General features: G+C 40.9%; 1 protein-coding gene across 1 annotated transcript in view; it reads right to left on the bottom strand.

Annotated features, from left to right (window-relative positions):
- The window catches only part of LOC108970050, a gene marked incomplete in the record, with an annotated part of 187,068 nt that overhangs the window by 79,268 nt on the left and 87,654 nt on the right, over nt 1-20,146 (bottom strand). The window contains 7 exon segments of the mRNA XM_018935160.1: nt 3,110-3,202; nt 3,723-5,531; nt 5,618-5,932; nt 7,066-14,340; nt 16,039-16,365; nt 16,863-17,234; nt 19,049-19,180. Coding sequence (XP_018790705.1) covers nt 3,110-3,202; nt 3,723-5,531; nt 5,618-5,932; nt 7,066-14,340; nt 16,039-16,365; nt 16,863-17,234; nt 19,049-19,180 — 10,323 coding nt within the window.

The following is a 20,146-nucleotide window of genomic DNA, read 5'->3' as shown; positions in this document are numbered from 1 at the left end:
AAATAAAAAAAAATAATAATATAAACTCCTATATATTTTAAATCAAGTAAGCTCAGTCTCTAATTATATATATATAATTATATATAATATATGGTTCACATGAGAAGTGCACTCCTTGAGCGTTTACTATGTGATAATTTTATACTGTGTGGCAGCTTTTATTATATGGAACCTTTTAGTATCTGAAAACTTTCATTAGGTGAATACTTTAGATTTGTGCAATTCTTTCCTATCTGGTAGCTGAAAGCTGCAAACAGTTGCTACAAAAGCTTCAAGGAAATGCTATAAAATTGAGTTGTACGTATATGAAAGTACCAATTAAGTCAATTTTTTACTTTAAGAACGTGTCAGAAAGCTTAAATGTTTGAAAGAGCATATAGGAAACATATTAGCTAAACTTTGGTCTCTATAGCATAAAAACTCTGAAGGAGAAACTTTAATAAGCATATGTAACTAACTTAGCTCCTGAGTAATGGAAATTTCTTAAGATTCTGAGAAGTAAGCCTTTAGTTAAAGCTTTAAAGCATTTTTGTTGACATATAAGCTTTTTTGTTCTTTCTTATGAAACTTCAATATAAATTTTTAAAAATTCTTTTTTCTTGCTTAGGAAGCTTTAAAGCTATGTACGATGGTGACAAAGTTGCCTGTAGAGCCTTTAAGCTTTTCTGTTTTCGCTGCTACTCAAATATTATATTTTTTGAGACATAAAATCTTATCTCTTTTTTTCGGTATTATAACATATATATATTATTACATCCATATCAACTAAAGACATAAGCTCAACTTTCCATATTGAACGTCATTTAATTAAAGTATAGTAATAATTTTTACAAATACTCATTCATATCTTTTTAAACCATATGCACTATAAGGCTTGACCTAAAGTTAACAACAAAAGCTTTCGAAGCAGTAAGCTTTAAAAAGCACAATGGTATACTAGTATGCGTTTAAAATTACGGCATTAATTATCTTTCTTTATATATTGAAATCATATACCTTAAAAGCTTGAACTAAAGCTTCTAAAGAAAACTTTAGAAGCAGTAAGCTCTACTAAAAAGCTTAATGGCATCCATATGCGCTGAAAATTTTGTGATGATTTTTTTGATATGTTCTGAGCATAATTTGATTTACTGACGTGTTACTCGGAAATGTTCTAACCAATGATACTTTTGTATCACGGTTGTTTCTACGAGCATGAGTCTTAGGCATATAACTGCTTAAGTAGTATAAACTTGTAGTCGTTTCAATGAAGCGCGTTTATTTTGCTTACATTATGGTGTATGTATGTGTTGTAGCATGATCGGTTTTGGTTTTGGGATGGTATGGTATGGATTATGTTTAAGGTGTTTCGGGATAAGTTATAAAGGATGTTTGTATATGAGGTATGCTTGTGTAAGTGTATGCATGTATATTTGGTAAAGGATAACTGACTTTTATTACGTAACGATAAAATTTATGCATGTCTTATGTATTTGTAGCATATGTTCAACTACTTGTAGCTGCTTGAGTTAGAGGCCTACTGAATTATTATTATGTTCTCTCGTTTTTAAGCTAAACAAAAAACGATGTAAGCATGTAAATGTTATTTTTTATTTTGTATTCCAACTGTTTTCTTTTCTGTGTGTTGTTTTTTTTTTTGTTTTGCTTTTGATGTGGGTTTTATACCAATACAGTTGTGAATGTGTTAAACGACGAGTACTTATGTTGTAAGCAATTATAAAAATATATATAATATTATTTATATGTGTTACATGTCTGTAGGCACAGATTGGGATACCGCGATAGCGACAGCGACATTCCACGAACTTCCATATGCGTTAAATTTTGCTTTTTGATTTTGATAAATTTTGATTTTCAAGCGTTCGGTGTATTTTTTTCTTTGTATATATGAGTATATGTTCATATAAACTCACTTGAAACATGCATTTATGCATATAATATAGTATATTGGTCGTACGTATAGTTTAAATGCACTACAAGAGATGGTTTGCTTAGAAAAAATTGGCTAATATTATATAATAAAATAAAAATTCTTAAAAAAGTCAAATAAATATATAAATCAAAAAATTAAATGCAAATTAAAGAAAATATAAATAAATATTTACTATGCAATTAAGCTAGAAAAAATGCATAGCCTATGCAAAAAACATTTTTTTTTGTTAAATTTCGGAAAAAAAAAGTTTAAAGAAAATCTTGAAAAAATTAAAAAAAATTCTTAAAAAAAATTCTTTGAAAAAAAATATTAAAAAAATATTCTTAAAAAAAGTAATAAGACTGTAAAAAATTTACCTGAGTGCATGTTTTTGTCATAAAATCTTTATTTTTTGCTACAGACATATTTTTTAAATTTTTTTCTTTACATATTTACTTTTCTAGGACACTGTACACATTGCTGTGGAGTATTGTTTATGAATATGTTCTGTAAGTGTGTGTGTGTGTGAAACGTTAAAAATGTCTTAAAACCCCCAATAACTAAATTTGGTATTAAACTCAAAGTATAAAATTGTATTTACACACACTACACTGTGAAAAATATTTTCTTAATAACAAGTGTTAACCGCAAAAAACGTGTGTTTGTTTACTTTTTGCTGTGTCAAAGGTTAAATTCAAACTCTGCAAACAATTATGTATTTGTTGCAAAATACTTAATGCTCCACTAAAAGTATTATTATTATTTATTATGCTGTTTTAAATTATTAAAAACAATTGTTAAACTATTGTTGCAAATATTTGCACAGTTGGGGTTAATTAATTGATATTAAATATTTAAATGCTGATAACGAAATTTCTTTATTATCAAGTTGCATTAGCAAACATAAAACTCAACTCAAACAATTGTTACGCACAAAATTAATTATTTATATTTTATGTGTTTTTTTTTGGGGGTATTATACTATATGTGGTATTAGACTCAGTTCTCAAGTTTTTAATTTGCACTAAAAAAAAGTTAAACAAACAAAAAATAAGTGAGGCTAAACTAAAAAATCTGCAACTGAAAAATTATTCAACTAAACTCGCTAAGTTTGCTAAACATTTTTGGTTATTGGTTGATCATTCGAAATTATAAAATTTATATGTTTTAATTGAGAGGGAAAATGGCGGTACTTACCGTGCCGGCAGACGTAGTCGACGCCTTGGCGCACGCATTCACCCGTAATGCAACCCTGCGTGCGACAGTCCTCTTGTGGTGGGGTTAGGTAACCTATGGGTTGTTGAGAAAGTGAGAAAAGTGTTAAGCAAAAAGGAAAATTAAAAAAATCGGGAAACTGGTATTATATACTAAAAACTATCATTTTTTAAGTTTTGCGCTCAGAATTTTCGAGCTAATTTGTTTATAACACTTTTTAATCAAATAAAAAAAAAACCTTGCATACATCCAGGCGGATGTGATAATAAATAATATGTTGAGAGCATACACTTAAATTCCACACATTCAATGCCTACATGCATGCGCAATATCGTAAACGGTATTGCCTTTTTCCAAAATTTTGTATGGTTGGTTAAGCAACTTTCATGAAACTCTTTCAAAAATGTTTGAAACATTTTAAACATTTTTTACAAGAAGAAGCAGAATCAAMTCCTACTAAAAAAGCACTTCCACCAGTGACAAAAACACTTTCGATTTTTTAATAATTTTCYAATTAATTAATGGAGGCTTTCTGTTCCTCAATATTTGCTATGTGTAACCTTAATCCGCTTCGCGCTCCCAAAAATATACTTACATTCTACATAAGCATCACCGTAAGGGAATTCTGCTGGGCAATAACATTGCGCTTCATTATGATCCAAGACGCGGCAAGCAGCATTTTGTCCACATGGTTGTTCAGCGCACGCATTCACCAGATGTCCCTCGCAGACGCAACCCTTGTGCGCATCGCCCATACAACCGTCCATGCAGGCGCACTCATAACCGCCAGGTACCTCAGTACATTTGGAATTAGCGCCACACGGATGATTTGCGCACCCGCCATCGAGTGGACGGCACTCAGTTTCGGGTGTGCCAAAGTAGTCGGGTGGGCATGAGCATTGTGGCTTGCGATCCACGACACGGCATTGTGCGTTAACACCACACGCGCCATATTCCGAGCACGGGTTGCGACATTTACCCGCATCACAACGTTTATTCGGTTCACAGTCGTTATCCTGAGCACATTCAAATTGTACGCATTCCGTGCTGGGTTCACCTTCGTAGCCATCGGGACAATAGCACAGCATGCGATGATCGGATACAGTGCAGAGCGCATTACGGCCGCAAGCAGACTTATCTGCGCACGGATCGGCGCATTTACCTTTGATACAGCTTTGATCGGTAGGACAATCGGCGTTGGCTTTGCAGCCAGCCAGGCATGTGCCGCGTTCGCAGAGTTGTCCCAGTGGACAATTGCGGCCGGCGCCACACTTTTGGCGACATTTACCACGTGTGCAAACTTGTCCGCAAGCGCAGTCTTCGGTGCGCGCACATGCGTCGGCGCAGTACGTATTTGTTTCGTCACACTGACAGTTGGGATTGCAGCGTTGTGGTGGCTGCTGACAGCCACTAAGTCCATCGCCAAGGAAACCATTCGGGCAGCTACACTGCACACCATGATTGACCACCAAACAGTTGGCGCACTGACCACATTGACCAGGTGCCTCGCAGGGATTCTTGCACTTCTTGTTGACGCACGCCTCACTGCTGGGGCAGGTGAGATCGTTGCGGCAACCAATTTGGCATACACGATTTTCGCAAATCTGTCCTTGTGTGCAAGCGGAGTCCGTGTTGCAAACGGTGCGACAAGTACCGCGCATGCAACGCTCATCGGCCAAGCAGTTTTGATCATTGCGGCATTTACCTTGACAGCTGCCACCATAGCAGAGTTGATTTCCTTCGCAGTCCTCGTTACGCGCACAAGCGGTACGTGGCGCTTTACACGACACCTCTGCGTTGCCGATCAGACCTTGTGGGCATGTGCATTGCTTGCGATGTTCAATCACCAAACATTCGGCATTTGTGCCACATGCAGCGGGCTCGGCGCAAGGATTGATACACTGTTGATTTACACATGTTAGATCCTGTGGGCAGCCTTGATCCGAGCGGCAACCAGCTACGCAACTTAGTCCCAAACATACTTCGCTGCCGCGACAATCGTCGTCACGTCGACAAAGCGGTTTGCAAACGCCACCTTGACAGCGTTCATTCGTAAGACAACCGGCGTTATCAGCACACAGTGAACGGCATGCAAATTCAAAGCAAGCCAAACCATTCGGACAGTCACGATTCTCATTACAATCGAGCGGTGGACTGCGCACACAACCGACTTGCGGTGTTGGATTCGGTACCATACCATCCAGACAGCTGCAAATAGCACGATGATTCGATACGGAGCAGGCAGCGTTGGGACCACAAGGATTATCCAGGCAGGGATTGATGCACTTATCATGACGACAGGACTCGGATCCGCTACAATCATCGTCGGTACGACAACCATAAACGCATTTATTATGTAGACAAACATGTCCCAGGAAGCAGTCGTTGTCCACGCGGCAGGTTACTGTAAATTGAGTAGAATGTGAAAATTGAATTCCCGCTTCATTTTAAAAGACTCATGTTGAATTTCATTGTCACGCGGATACTTACGCATACAGCTACCGCGTAGACACTTCTCATTCAGGGCACAATCCTGGTCGCTATGACAAGCGGGCTGGCACATTGAGTCGTGACAGTTATAGCCTTCGTGGCATTCCACATCGCTATTACAAGCCACCGGTATGCGCACACATTCCACCTCCGGATTGCCAGTGAAACCAGCTGGACAGGTGCATTGTTTGTAGTGCGTCTGTATGTGGCATTCAGCATTCATGCCGCAAGCTTGCGCCTGCAGGCAGGGATTCACGCATTGACCACCTTGGCATACTTCCGTAGTGCCACATTCGGTGTCGAGTATGCAGGCAGCTGTAATACAGTGGATTTAACAGATTATTGAAGCTTAGAAACAAAATCTAGGAATTATGTAGTTGTGCGTTTGTCGTCGAGTTCTTATTTTAGGTTATTTCGTTTATTGTTTTAACTCTTGTTACACAGGCCGTGTCGTTTGTCTACTAATTTGAGATATAATTTTTAATTAACTGTTTATTCTATAACCCTGGAGATTTGAATTTGGACTAAAGTTTCTCTGCTCAGCCCACAGGCAGGTCGAATGTCTTAGTTAATATTAATGTTAAAACATCTGGCGCGGATATAGGAAGGTTAACTTGATCAAAGCACTTAACATCGAGAAGTTTCGCGAAAATTAAACCTAAAGTTCAAAAGCTGTTGAGTTTACGGTCCCAGGGGTTTGAGGTGCCAGATTTTCATATTTTCAAGACTTTGACGTCGAGAAGTTTGGAGAAAATGTTATCTAAAATTTAAAAGCTTTTGAGTTTACGGTGTAAATGCTTTGAGGTACCAGATTTTTGTAGCATTTTTCAAGCTTTTGACGTCGATAAGTTTTGTCAGATTTTCAGATTTTCAGAAGTTTTCAAGCTTTCGACCACGTGAAGTTTTGCGAAAATTTAATCCAAAATTCAAAAGCTATTGAGGTTTCGGTCCAAGGGCTTTGAGATACTAGATTTTCAAAAGATTTAAGTATATTTTGCTATTAGATCCTGTGATCATTAATTAATAGACCTCAAAAGTCCGATTCATCTGAGCATCATTACTCGTTTAATCTAATTATTAATTGATTCCCCATTCGTTTCCTCGTTTTTTTCTGAAAGTCCCAAAACATATTAGGTTTAACTTCACCAGGGTCTAAACTATACTACGTTATAGGCGTGTCAGTAGTTTCACATATCCTGCACACAATGTTTTTAGGCATTACACGAACCCCTGTGCGTATCATTTTATTGGTTAAGTAGGGTAGTAGGTTGTGTAATAAGGTAACTACGGAGTTAGCTCACTAAATGGGTTACACTAGGATATCAATTTTGTTGTTTAGCTTTTATTATTTTGTTTTCAAAAACTAAACCGTACCGTTATTAGCGTACATTAACTTTAACTTTATGTTGTTGTTGGGTGTTTTGGTACCTTTTCATGTTAGTACTTACGTTTACAAATACTATCCGAACAGTAGGTATTGGTCGGGCAGTCGCTGGTCATTTGACATGGTACGGGTAGTGGCTTACAACCGGCAATCCGATCAGCGGGATTACCATCGTAACCATTACGGCATGCACAATGAGCTTGATGACCCTTAGGTATACATTCGGCATTCGTACCACATTTAACATTCGCACAAACATCTTGACATTTGGATATACCGTTAATTTTGGTGCATTCAGCATGCGGGGGACAATCTTCGCTAGTTTCACACTCCACCGCGGTGCGACAACCTTCATTGTAGGGATCACCAACCAAACCGGGAGGGCAAGTACATTTAAATGAACCACGCGAATTGCGGCAACGTGCGCCCGGACCGCACGGAGCATCCTTACAAAAGTCGACAACGTCACAACGTACGCGCGGATCACCGGTAAAGCCAGGCTGACAGTGACAGACTTGTTTATGATTTTCCGTAGTACATAGGGCATTCTCACCACACGGTTCGCCGATAAGGCAAGCTATTTTACACATATGATCATCACATGTTTTATCGTTGGAGCACTCAGCGTCCGCAGAGCATTCAATCTTTCGACAGCCACTCTTCGGATCACCGAAGAATCCCTCCTTGCATTCACAATCAGGCGCGTGGCTACGTGCTATACACTCAGCATTGCGTCCGCAAAGAGCTCGACCCAGACAAACATTCTCGCATGAAGCGCGTCCATAGGTATCCTGTATACAGTTCTCGTTCACATCACAGTCGTCGTCGTTGTGACAAAGCACCTCCTTGGTGCAAATGCTATTGTGACAATATTGGAATTCGGGGCATGATGAGTTCGAACGGCATGTTGGCTGACAAACGCCTTGTATGCACAATTGATCCGAGATGCAATCACGCACGGAACTACAGAGCGAAGCGCAGATGCCGTTGGTACATATTGTGCCCGAAGCACACTGACTGTCTGTGTTGCAGTATTGTAGCGCGACACAGCCGAGTTGTGCATCGCCCGTTGTGCCACTTTCACAGGTACAAACACCGATATGATTCTGGGCAGTGCAACGCGCATTAGTGCCACAAACATTTGGCAGAGCGCAGGGATCGATACATTTGGAGTCCATGCAGGCTTTCTCATTGGCACAGTCCTCGTTTTCCGAGCACTCGATGTAGACGCATTCAATAGATGGATCACCACGTGAATTGGGTGGACAAGCGCAAATGGCATTATGTGATTGAGCCAAACAGGTGGCATTACGACCGCAGGCATTCTCGCGTTCACAAGGGCTACGACAGCGTGCATTTTGACAACTTGCGCTTGAAGGACAATCTGAGTCGGTGAGACATTCGTTGGGATCGCGACAACCCACATTAATTGGATCGCCTATAAGACCTTCCGGACATTGGCATTGGTATGTACCGGGTTGATTTTCGCAGAAAGCTGTACTGTGGCAAGGTTGGGAGAGACATTCGTTGATATCTTCGCAGATATTGTTTACGAGCTGGTAACCTTCGTAGCAAGTACATAAAGCTTGATGATTTGCAACACTACAACTGCCTTTGCCGCATGAAATAAGATCGCATGGTTTGATGCAACGATTAGTCTCGTCATCGCAAGCCTTATCGCTGGCACAGTCCTCATTTACGATACATTCGACCTTGAAGCAGCCGACTGTATGCTCGCTGGCATCACCCAAATGTCCGGGTGGGCAATAACAAGAAGCTTGATGATTTTCTGCATTGCAAAGCGCATTCGGTCCACAAGTGGTGTTGCTGCAGGGCTCTGTACACTTATCACTAACGCAGGCTAGATTGTTCGCGCAATCGTCATCCTTATAACATTCCTTCGGTTTAATACAACCTTGTTGAGTGAGACCATCACCCACTGTACCTTCGGGGCAAATACAGCGATAAGACCCGGGAAGGTTCTCGCAACGTGCTGTTGGATGACAAGGCTCCTCAGTACATTCATCGATATCTGAACAACCGAATGGTGTGCCAATAAAACCGGCAGCACATTTGCATTTACCGCTGAGACAGAGCTCTGTAGGTGGACAATCAGCATCGGAGTCACAGCCAGGTTGACAAGTGCCGTCATTATTACAAATTTCACCAGGCAAACAGTTGTTGCTTGTGTAACAAACTTTGCGACAAACATTCTGGTAGCAACGTTCGCCGATTGCGCAAGCCGTTGTCTTCTGACATGGCAAATTACATTGGTTGCCGATACACATGTGGCTGCTTGGGCATTGATTGGTAGCCATGCATGGCGCCGGTACACGTACACAACCTTGCTCCGGTGTGGGATTACCCTCGAATCCTTCGGGACAAGTGCACTGACTGAGATGTTTGTCGATGCTGCAGAGCGCATTGGGACCGCAGATACCGCCTGTCTTGCAGGGATCGGCACATTTATTGTTAATGCAAGATTGATCCGATGGGCAATCCTTATTGCTGCGACAGCCAAGAACGCAAAGGCCATCCAAGCAGGCCAAACCTGATGTACACTGACTATGGTCCAGACAAGGTATCACACAAATATTGCTCAAACATTTTTCACCTACCGAACAATCATCTGAATTACGGCAAGCTACGCGACATTGTCCATTGTAGCAAATTTCACCGCCACAGTCGATGTCAGACCTACATCTAGACACTGAACGTACACATCCTTCTTTAGGTGATTCACCGTTTTGTTGGAATTTCAATGGGCAACTGCAAACTGGTTTGCGATTAACCACCTTACATTCCGAGTTCTGACCGCAAGCATTCTCACAGGGATCAATGCAACGACCACCAGCGCAAATGGTATTCGCTGGACAATCGGCATCGCCATTTGGACATTGGCCAACTGGACGACAGCCGGTTGTTCCGGGTTCGCCAAGAAAGTTTTCGGGACAGCGGCACGTTGGTCCAGTTGGTGTGACCTCACAAATGGCAGAGTGATGACATGTGCCGGGCTGACAGCCGCTAACTTTTGTGCATTCCACTTCGGGCATGGGATTTCCTTTAAAGCCAGGTGGACATTGACATACGGCACGATGATCTTCAGCAATACAAATGGCGTTCTCTCCACAGGATTCGTCATCGCAGACATCGTAGCAGGTATGTGTCATACGGTTACACATTTTGGTTGGAGGACAATCGTGATTGTAGACACATGGTACGCTCTGACAGCCATTGAATGGATCATTTGGATCACCGGCATATGGTCCTGGTGGACATTGGCACTGAGACATGTGATTATTAGTGATGCATACGGCACGAGGACCGCATTTAACACTCTCACAAGCTGGTCGACAAGTCAGACTCTCTGTAGGTCCATATTTTACACATGCTTCCGATTCGGCACATTCAGCATTGGTGCGACATTGATTCTTTGTCACAGGCTGGCAGCCATTTCGATCGTTTGGATTGCCAACGTAGCCCGTTAGACAATCACAGCGTCCTTCGTGATTACGCGCTACACAAACCGAATTGGCCGGACATGTAAATTCATCGCAGATTGAGACACACTTGAGTACACCGACTACGTCGGGTCTACAGGCGGAAGCAGCTGGGCAGTCCGTATCACTAGTACAGTCAGGCAGTGAAGGCTTTTCACAAGATGAAGTGACGGGATTCCAAACAAAGCTATCGGCGCAGTTGCATAGCGCATGTCCATTCGCATCAATGTGGCACACTTCATTCGTGCCACAAACGACCTTCGAGCAACGGTTGATGCATTCTTTGGTGCCGTGCATGTCAGGTGTACACGAGTAGCCCGTTTCACAGTCATTGTCCGATTTGCATTTATCCTCTTCATCTGGAACTTTTCGTTCGGGTTGGCAACCCACTTGTAGATTGCTTGGATTGCCGAAATAGCCATCAGTGCAGATACAAGATGAACGATGATCGTTTGACACGCAAAGCGCATTCGGACCGCACTGTATTTTTGAGCAGGCATCAACACATTTGCGCAAACCTTTGCCCAATTGGAAGCAAATTTCCGAGAGCTTACAATCGGCATCGTTGTTACATTGTCCGCGGATGGTGCAACCACTAGTGGTGTCGTATGGATCCCCAATATAACCGAGTGGACAAATACACTTACCGCCATCGCAGGCGGCTCTTGGGCCGCAGGCAGTCTTTGAACATAGATTCTTGCACTTACCGCTCTCACAAGTGTAGCCATCGGGGCATTCGACGCGTGCGTTACATTCGCATCTATCAGCATCATTACAGAAGGTAGTATCGACAGGTTGGCAGCTACTGAACGGATCACCAGCGAATCCGGATAGGCAGAGACACTCGAATCCTCCGTGTGTATTGAGACAGGCTGCATTGAGACCACAAGGTTTGTTTACACACTCATCTACATCGAGGCAGCCCACGTAGGCGTTACCCGTGAACCCTTGTGGGCAGATACAACTGATTTGTTGGCCATCAGCACGACATTCAGCATTCGTACCGCAACTATTGGGTGCGCATATATTCTTGTTTTGTGGACCACAACCTTCGTAGGGGTTGCCCGTTGTGCCGGGGTTGCAAGCGCATACGCTGCTGCCGAAACCATACTCACAGTGCGCATTGTCACCGCACTTCGGTTCACATTCAGCATATTTAACAGGTGGTACACACACGAGATCCGGATTGCCAATAAAGTTGGGTTCACAAACACATTTGCCGCTATTCCTGTCACAAGTGGCACCAATGCCGCATACCACGCCGTCACAGCGTTCCTTACAGCGCCCATTGATACAAACTTGACGCTCAGCACATGGACGTGAGGCACTACATTGGTCCGTTGAGCAGGAGCCACCTGGGAATGGATTGCCGAAGGAACCTTGTGGACATTTACACGTTGGTCCCTCTGCCGTTGGTATGCAAAGCGCACTTTCTCCACAAATAATATCCTTACATTGTGATACACAATCGCCGTTTTGATCTTTACTATAGCCGACGCGACAACGACACCAGCCGGCATGGTTTTCAGTCTCACAGAATGCATTGGGTCCACAAAGTAAGCTGGAGCATGGCGACACACAAGTGCCTTCAACGCAAGCCAAATTGCTTGCACAGTCTTCGTTGGCAGTGCATTTACTCTTCGGTACGCCGGTCTCCAGTATGCAACCGCTCTTGTATGGATCACCTGTAAAGCCTTTCGGGCAAACACACTGATAACCGCCCTTCTTATTAACACAGTAAGCGCCATAAGCGCAAGGCAAGTGTGCACATTCATCCTCATCGGTACAACCCATAAGCGGATCACCTTTGAAACCCGGTTCACACATACATTGTGGCGGATCGGTTGGTGTGCACTTGGCGTTGATGCCGCAGGGGAAGCGTTCGCAAGGACTTTTACACTTATTATTGTCGTAGGGATCCAAGAAGAATGGTGGTGGACAGACACACTCGCCAGGTTGTACGCATTTCTCATTCGTGCCACATTCCTTATCGGCAGCGCATTTACGTTGCGCTGGCGCACAGAGTCCATGGTAAGGGTCGCCGTTATAGCCCTCAGGGCATGCACACGTGAAACCGCCAGGTATATTAATACATTCAGCGCCAAAAGCGCACACTTGCGAATCACGCTCCACACATTCGTTCACATCAACACATGAACCATCGGGTCCGGTCTTATAGCCTTTCGGGCAGGCACAGTAACTAACGCCACCAGCGATTGAAATACATTCAGCACCGTTCGGACATTTCTTATCCTTTGAGCAATCGGCGAGTATACAACTGTTGCCAACCAACTTGTAGGGTGGTTGACATTGACATTCCGGTGACTTGCATTGCTCGCACATAACGAACGGATTACCGCTAAAACCTTGTGGACATTTACATTCATAACTACCGGGTAGATTTTTACAAAGCGCATTAAGGCCACAAGCCGCCTTCTGACGATTCGCGGAACACTCATCCACATCCTGGCAAAGACCTGACTCTGCATTACGTTCGTAGCCTTGACGACAAATACACACACCACTACCGGTATATGAGTCTGTGACGCAGGTTTCACCCGGCGAGCAGGGATTCGAGTCGGAACAAGTGAATGCGACTTTTCCTGCGGTGCAGCCCTCACGATAGGGATCACCGCTTGCGCCACTTGGACACTGGCAAAGATAACCACCAGCTGTATTGGTACAGATAGCATTCGCTTGACATGGATTCGTCTTACATTCGTCGAYGTCATTACAACCGCCGGGTGTATTGGGGCTACCCGTATAACCCTCGACACACAAGCACTGCGCTTGGCCATTGGCCAACATGCATTGTGCATGTGCGCCGCAATTAACCGCTTCACAAGGATGACGACAATCATTGCCGATATTGGGCTGTGGACATAGACAACGTTTTTCCGCATCGCAAATTGCATTGCCGGGACAGTCGTTGTTTGAGGCGCACGTAACAATTGGTACGCAACGCACTGTGGGATCTGGATCAGCGATCGTATCAGCTGGACAACGGCATGTATAGCCGCCATTCATATTAACACATTCCGCGCCTTCACCACACTTATTGCCCACGCGACATTCATCCACGTCGACGCATTTGGCATGCGGATCGCCGGAAAAGCCTGATGGACAGGCACAACTAAAGCTACCCAACGTATTCGTGCACGTCGCATTGACGCCACAACTGCCAAACGGACCATGTACCGCATCACACTCGTCAATATCCACACAACCAGCTGAGATGTCACTGGGATTGAAAGTCCAACCGTCTTCGCAAATACAATAAGCCTCATTGCCATCTGGCTTGCAGTAGGCATGCTCGCCACAATGCACATCCTCACAGGGTTCCTTACAGGCTATGCGCGGCGGTGTGCCCACAAAGCCAGCCTCACAATCGCATCGGAAAGAGCCGGGCGTATTTATACATTGTGCGTGCACGCCACAGGCGTCCGCATGCGTGCGACATTCATCGATGTCCACACAACTGGAGCCAATCGGTTCGAAGCCATCCAAACAGAAACATTGATTCTCAATACATTCAGCATTGTTGGTGCAATCGAAACTGCTGCGACAAAGTATATTCACATCGACCTGTTCGCAGGCCACTTTCGGGTCTGGCTTTCCATCGAAGCCCTGTGGACACTTACAATTATAGCCAGGTACGGCATTTTCGCATATGGCATGGGTGCCGCAGGGTTTCTCCAGTGCAGTGCACTCATCGATGTCCGTGCAGCCGCGGAAGGGATCACCGGTGTAGTCTGTTTTACAGGTGCAGACAAAGCTACCGACGGTATCGGTGCAGATCGCGTTCTCGCCACAAGGATTGTCCTGGCACTCGTTGATGTCTAAAGTGCGCGCGAAAACGGGTGCGTATCAAATTTGTGTAATGTGACGTTGTCGTTGCACGTGCGGAGTGGTGCAAAAGTATTGATTCAAACGTTAAATTCGGTTGATTTGGTGGTTCGCGTGGTGTTATTACCGTTTCCGGTTCGGTTTGGTTGGTTGGATTGGGTTTCAAGGTAGTTGGATGGTAGGCGTTGATTGCAGTGATGGTATTGGTTGGTGTTGTTTTTTTGTTTTTTGGTTCATAGTGGTTGTGGTGGTGGTGGTGTTGTTGGGAGAAGGTTGTTAAATTAGTTCAAAATTAAACAAAGAACAAATATACTTGGTTACAATGTATTCATGAATGTAATGAGTTTGATGTAAATAATATATGGGAAATGTATGTGTAGGAATAGCGTGAAAATAGGCAGTAGAGACGTGCGAAAACTGAAACGAAAACTACGAAAAAGCTGTCGCAAAACTAGAGTTTTAGTTGAATGCAATGCAACTCTTGAATAGAATGAGAGTAATAGCAGTTAAGAAAGCTTCAAAAGCAAGCGCGCTATGAAAGCTTTTGTAAGTTTTAGCAAAGTGTAGAGTTGTTGGAAGTTTTCCCAGCAAAACTTTCGATAAAAAGCTTTCACTGTATGAAGCTTTAAGCACTGTTTACAGTTTCACGAAGATATACGAAGTTTTAGAGCTCTCGTGAACAAATATTGTAGTTGGTGATTAGAGCTTTTAGTTCAATCGTGAACAAATTATCTTGTTGGTGATTAGAGTTTTCAATACATAACTTTGAGAACTTTTCTCTTAGAAAAGGATATCATCTATTGTTTTTTGTTCATATTATTTGATAGAAGGTCTGACGACGATAACATCTACTGTTTTTTCGTTCTCTTCATTTCATATTTTGACAAACTTGAGGCTTGTTAAGATTTCCAAGCTGTATATTTGTATATTATTACAAATTTTTAAGAAGTTTCATTAAATGTTGAAAACAGCTCCAATGAAGTATCGTTTTCATCGTTTATCTCTACTTTAGAGGTATATCAACCATGAAAGCACGAATTGAAGTTCAGAATGAAAGCTTTGCGAAAGCTCAAATAGTTCCATATACCCAACGCAGTAATATTATCGTAATTTTGTTTCAAGGTAATGAAAAGCTCATACGTTAGCATTCTCTTTATCAGAGCCGAAGAGAGGAGAAAGGAAGAACAGAGCTTTTACCGTACGAACTGCAACATTTTTGAAAGCCTTAAGAGACCTAATGAGACTTTTTACACTACGAACTGAGAAAGTGTTTGAAAGCTTTAAGAAATTGATAGTCGATGTCGAAAAGCTTAATAACGCACGTCTGCTCAAGTTTGTATTACAAACTGAAAGCTTTTATTGTTGAAAATATTTTTTGTGTGTCATTGAAAGCTTTTAGTTTGCTGGGAAGCAAGTTGTGAAAAGTGTTAAAAGTGTAAGAAAGAATTTAAAGTTTGCGGTGTTTGTTTAAAGCATCGCATTAGAAGCTTGTAGTGTGATGCGTAAAAAGCTTGCAAGCATTTCGCTCGAACGTATTTATTTGAATTTTGAAAACGCCTAAAAGCTTTTTTGTTTGGCGTAAGCTTTGACAATTTTAATTCAGATTAATTTGTGAGCTTTCATGCAAAGCTTGCAAGCATTTATATGCAAAAGCTTACTACTATACAAATACTACAATAAGCGATACTAACTTTCACAATGCAAATACCCCTGTCCTTGGAAGCCGCTCGGGCATAAGCAACGATATGAGCCCGGAAAGTTAATGCATTTTGCGTTCGTGCCACACTTGGCCACACCATTATCCATATTACATTCATCTATATCGACACAAGCTAAACCGGCGCCGGTAACCCTTAGTGTTGTGCCATTGCCGCCATAGATGCCGCCGCCRCCCAGACTATACTCCCGTTCGAATTCGAGCGCATAGCCGGGCGGACAATGGCACGCAAAGCTACCGCCAATATTCACGCATTCAGCACCCAAACCGCATGGATTGTTAGTGGAGCACTCGTCGACGTCTACGCGATGTTGATACGAATGAGCACGAGTGGTAAATGTGGATGGAGACGCCGTCGATATTTTTGGCATGTGCGTGCGGTGCGTTTATGTATGGGGTGTTCGGGTTAAATAAATTTCGATTTTGCCACAAATGTGATTTTATTTTGTTTATTATTGTTGGCGTTTTAGTTGTTAAATGCATTTTGCGTGTTGTTGTTGTGGTTATGTTTATTTTTTTAGTTTTTCGTATGTGTGTGCAAAAACAATTCGAGTTGTGAATTTATGGTTTTGTGCCACCGTTGTTAACAAAAAGTGTGTTGTTGTTGTTTGAGTATTTTATATCGAATTTGGTGTTGTATGCGCGTGAAAGTGCAATGGTTAAATTATTTTTGTTTTGATTTTTCCGTGAGGGATGCAAATACATAAAAAAAGAATAACAAATGATTACCATATACTTAGTCTTGAGATTTCATTCAAGAAAAGCGTAGCTGCTATTTTTCGATTTCTCGACACTTACCTTCACAACCTTGACTGGGATCACCCGCGTAGCCATCGGGACAAATACATTTGAAGCTACCGTCCGTATTCAGGCATTGCGCATTACGGCCGCATGGCGAACGCGCACATTCATCATAGTCGGCACAGCCGTTGGCGGAGCGCGCATCACCGTCGTAACCTTCCGGGCAGTCGCAGCGATAACCGCCCTCGAGGTTCGTACAGATGGCGCCTGGACCGCAGGCATTCGGATGTGTGCACTCGTCGATGTCCGTACAGCTGTAATATGGATCGCCATGGTAGCCTTCGGGACATGCGCAGGTGTAATTGCCAGGTGTGTTGATGCATTGCGCACCCGTGCCGCAGGCAGTCGGACTTCGGCACTCGTCGAGGTCTAAGGAGTTAAAAAAGTGATAATATGAGACTCAAATTGCAAAAGAAATTAAAAAATGGTTTTATAGGAAAAAAGTTTTTATAGAAATAAGCTTAAAGAAGAGCTTAAGATAAAAAAATATTTATATTTCATAAAAAATGAAAACTATTTAAATACATAAAAAATTTGTAGTTTACGTACAATTTGATAAAATACGTATGTACTAGCTAAACCTGTAAACAATGATATACCGATGATATWTATATATTTATCGATAAAAACGGAAGCTTTTTATAATAATAAATGAGTTAAAGCCAAAATTTATCGATAAAAATCGATAACATTTTAATAATAAAAAGTCCTAACAAATTTAGTATAAAATATCTCGTACTTAAATATAATTTAACTAGGTACCTATGAGTTTAATGATTTAGCCATATATAAAGTAAGATCGACAAATCGATCATTTTACTGTAAATTATCAGTTATCAATGCAAGCAAATAAATCATCGTGGTAAAATGAAAGAAAATTTTGGAAGAAATGAAAAACCTAAGGTTTTCTTTTCAGAAGTCACTACTAGTATTTTTAAAATAAGTCGTAAGTTATCTATAATATGAAAAGTGTAATGCGGTTTTATATTGAGTTCATAAGGTAATTGTATATAAGTTTCAAGAAATATTTACACTAATATCTTTCTTCTGATTCGATTTGAAATACATCGACAAATTAATTATATTGATAAACATATATTTAATTATGATGCTGAACATGCAGCTATACTTTTAACACAATAGTTTCAAGCTGATAAAAGGAAAAGTAAATTATGAAAAATTCAATAAATTAAGTAAATTTAATTAATCGATAAATACTCTGTATTAAAAAACAAAACTAGACTAAATTTATTTATTAGAAATTTCTAAATTGGGTATTAGTTATCAATAAATGATTAACGAAATTTTGGTATGCAGTTATCGGTAATTTTAGTTCAAAAAACAAAAAAAAAAAAAAAAAAAAAAAAAAAAATTAAAAAAAAAAAAAAAAAAAAAAAAAAAAAAAAAAAAAAAAAATTTGCAAAAAGTGTGTAACTATTTTAGTTTCTTTCGTTGTGACAGCTATCTTTGGAAAAAATCGATAACTAACAATTTCGATAACCGATACATAACCGATTAATATATAATGGAGGTTGAAATTTTAACGGAAATAATTAATAATTCAAACATTTTGATAGCTAACTTATTTTAAAAAGAAATCGATAACTAATAATTTCGATAATGAAATGTTAAATTTTAATGGAAAGTAACAATTGCTCACAAATTTTGTGACTGAAGCAGTATTACGTACTCTATTTCGTGGCAGGGAAAAGGAAGGTTTTTAAAAACTGCATTTATCTAATATTTTTCGATTTCTGGAAAACAGTATTTCCGAAGCATATAAATGCTTTTTTGTGGTACTAAAATGTTCTCAACAGGTATAGAACAATTAAATTATATATTTCCTTGAAAACGCGGATGATATCACTCTAAGCCGCAAAGTTTTCATATAACCTTGGAATCTAACCTATACCTTTACGCATACCGCAACAAATTCTATTTGATATGCAACAAACAAACATTAAAAATAAATAAAGTATCACTACCCGTACCTAATTTTCTTATATTTTCAGACTAAATAATAATTTATTGCCAAACAATACTCGCCACAAACTTACCTCTTCCTGTTACTCACTAATTTTTATTGTTTTTTTTTTTTATATGAAAAGGGTTATAAAAAAAGTGTTAAGTTCTTACTTTGACAACCTAGGCACCGAAAGCGTTTTAGGTTAATTCAGACTTACCTGTGCACAGCACCTCGCCGTCGCCTTCATAGCCGTCCCTACATTTGCAGAGATAATGCGCTGGCAGATTGCAGCACTCGGCGTTCTCGACGCAACGCGCTCTTATCGTAGGATCTTGGCATTCGTCGATATCTATTCGCGTGTGTGTGTGTGAGTGTGTGGCATATATGTAAGGAGAAGAAGCAATGTGATGAAGCAAAAATATTAGAGGATTAAGGCGTAGCAAATCTTTATAAATATGACGTATGTTGTGTGTATGTTGCTCTTTGTATGTGTGTTTGTGTGAGTGGGTTAAGGGTTTAGGCATCTTAATTGAACGCTTCAATGAATTGATTAATGTTATGAATGCCAAGGTCGGCATTTTTTATAGTTCTCCTAATTATTTTCTTTTTTATTTCTTCTAACTAATAAATTAACGTTGAAAAGTGCGTCCATCACTTTGGACAACAACGAATGAGCACACATATGTGTATASGTTGGCAACTCGTCTGTAACTCTCTTATTTACGCACCATTGCAAAACGAAAGACTTAAGCGACAAACGTGTTCTGCCGTCTGCCTTTGAGTTTTGCCGCCATGGCCTTGTTGTTACGCAGTTTGCATGCATCACCGCCAGCTAATGCGTATGTTGCACTTTATGCGCCCTGCAACAACAATAAACCACGCGTTTCGGTGTGTGCTTGCAGCTAGTATGTTCCGCATGCGTAATTGCCGCTAACTTTGGCCTGTCAGCGCATCATTATTTGGCATTGATCATGCTAATTGAAGGTAATTTCTTAATTTTTTCCATTTTTTCATAGTTTTTTGTTATTTGCTTGTTTTTTTTTTTGTGCAATTTGTATATGTTGATTTGTGCGCTGACATTTCATTGTCATGTTGTGGCAAATGCGGCGGCAGTGTTGCATGCTTGCATATGCAATGTCAGTGGCGCGTGAATTTATGCAAATTGCAGCAAACAATAAATTGAGAAAATATTATAAAATGCACCGTTTTGACATGCGGTTCAAGGCTATAAGGTGGTATTGCAACTGATTTGTTTTCAAATCACTTTTTATGTGTTTATTTGAAAATTAAGAACTTTATTTTTATTATTAGGTAT

Source organism: Bactrocera latifrons, unplaced genomic scaffold (assembly GCF_001853355.1).
Source record: "Bactrocera latifrons isolate USDA-ARS-PBARC rearing strain unplaced genomic scaffold, ASM185335v1 scaffold_28, whole genome shotgun sequence".
NCBI lineage: Eukaryota > Metazoa > Arthropoda > Insecta > Diptera > Tephritidae > Bactrocera > Bactrocera latifrons.
This window is presented reverse-complemented; position numbering and strand designations above follow the sequence as displayed.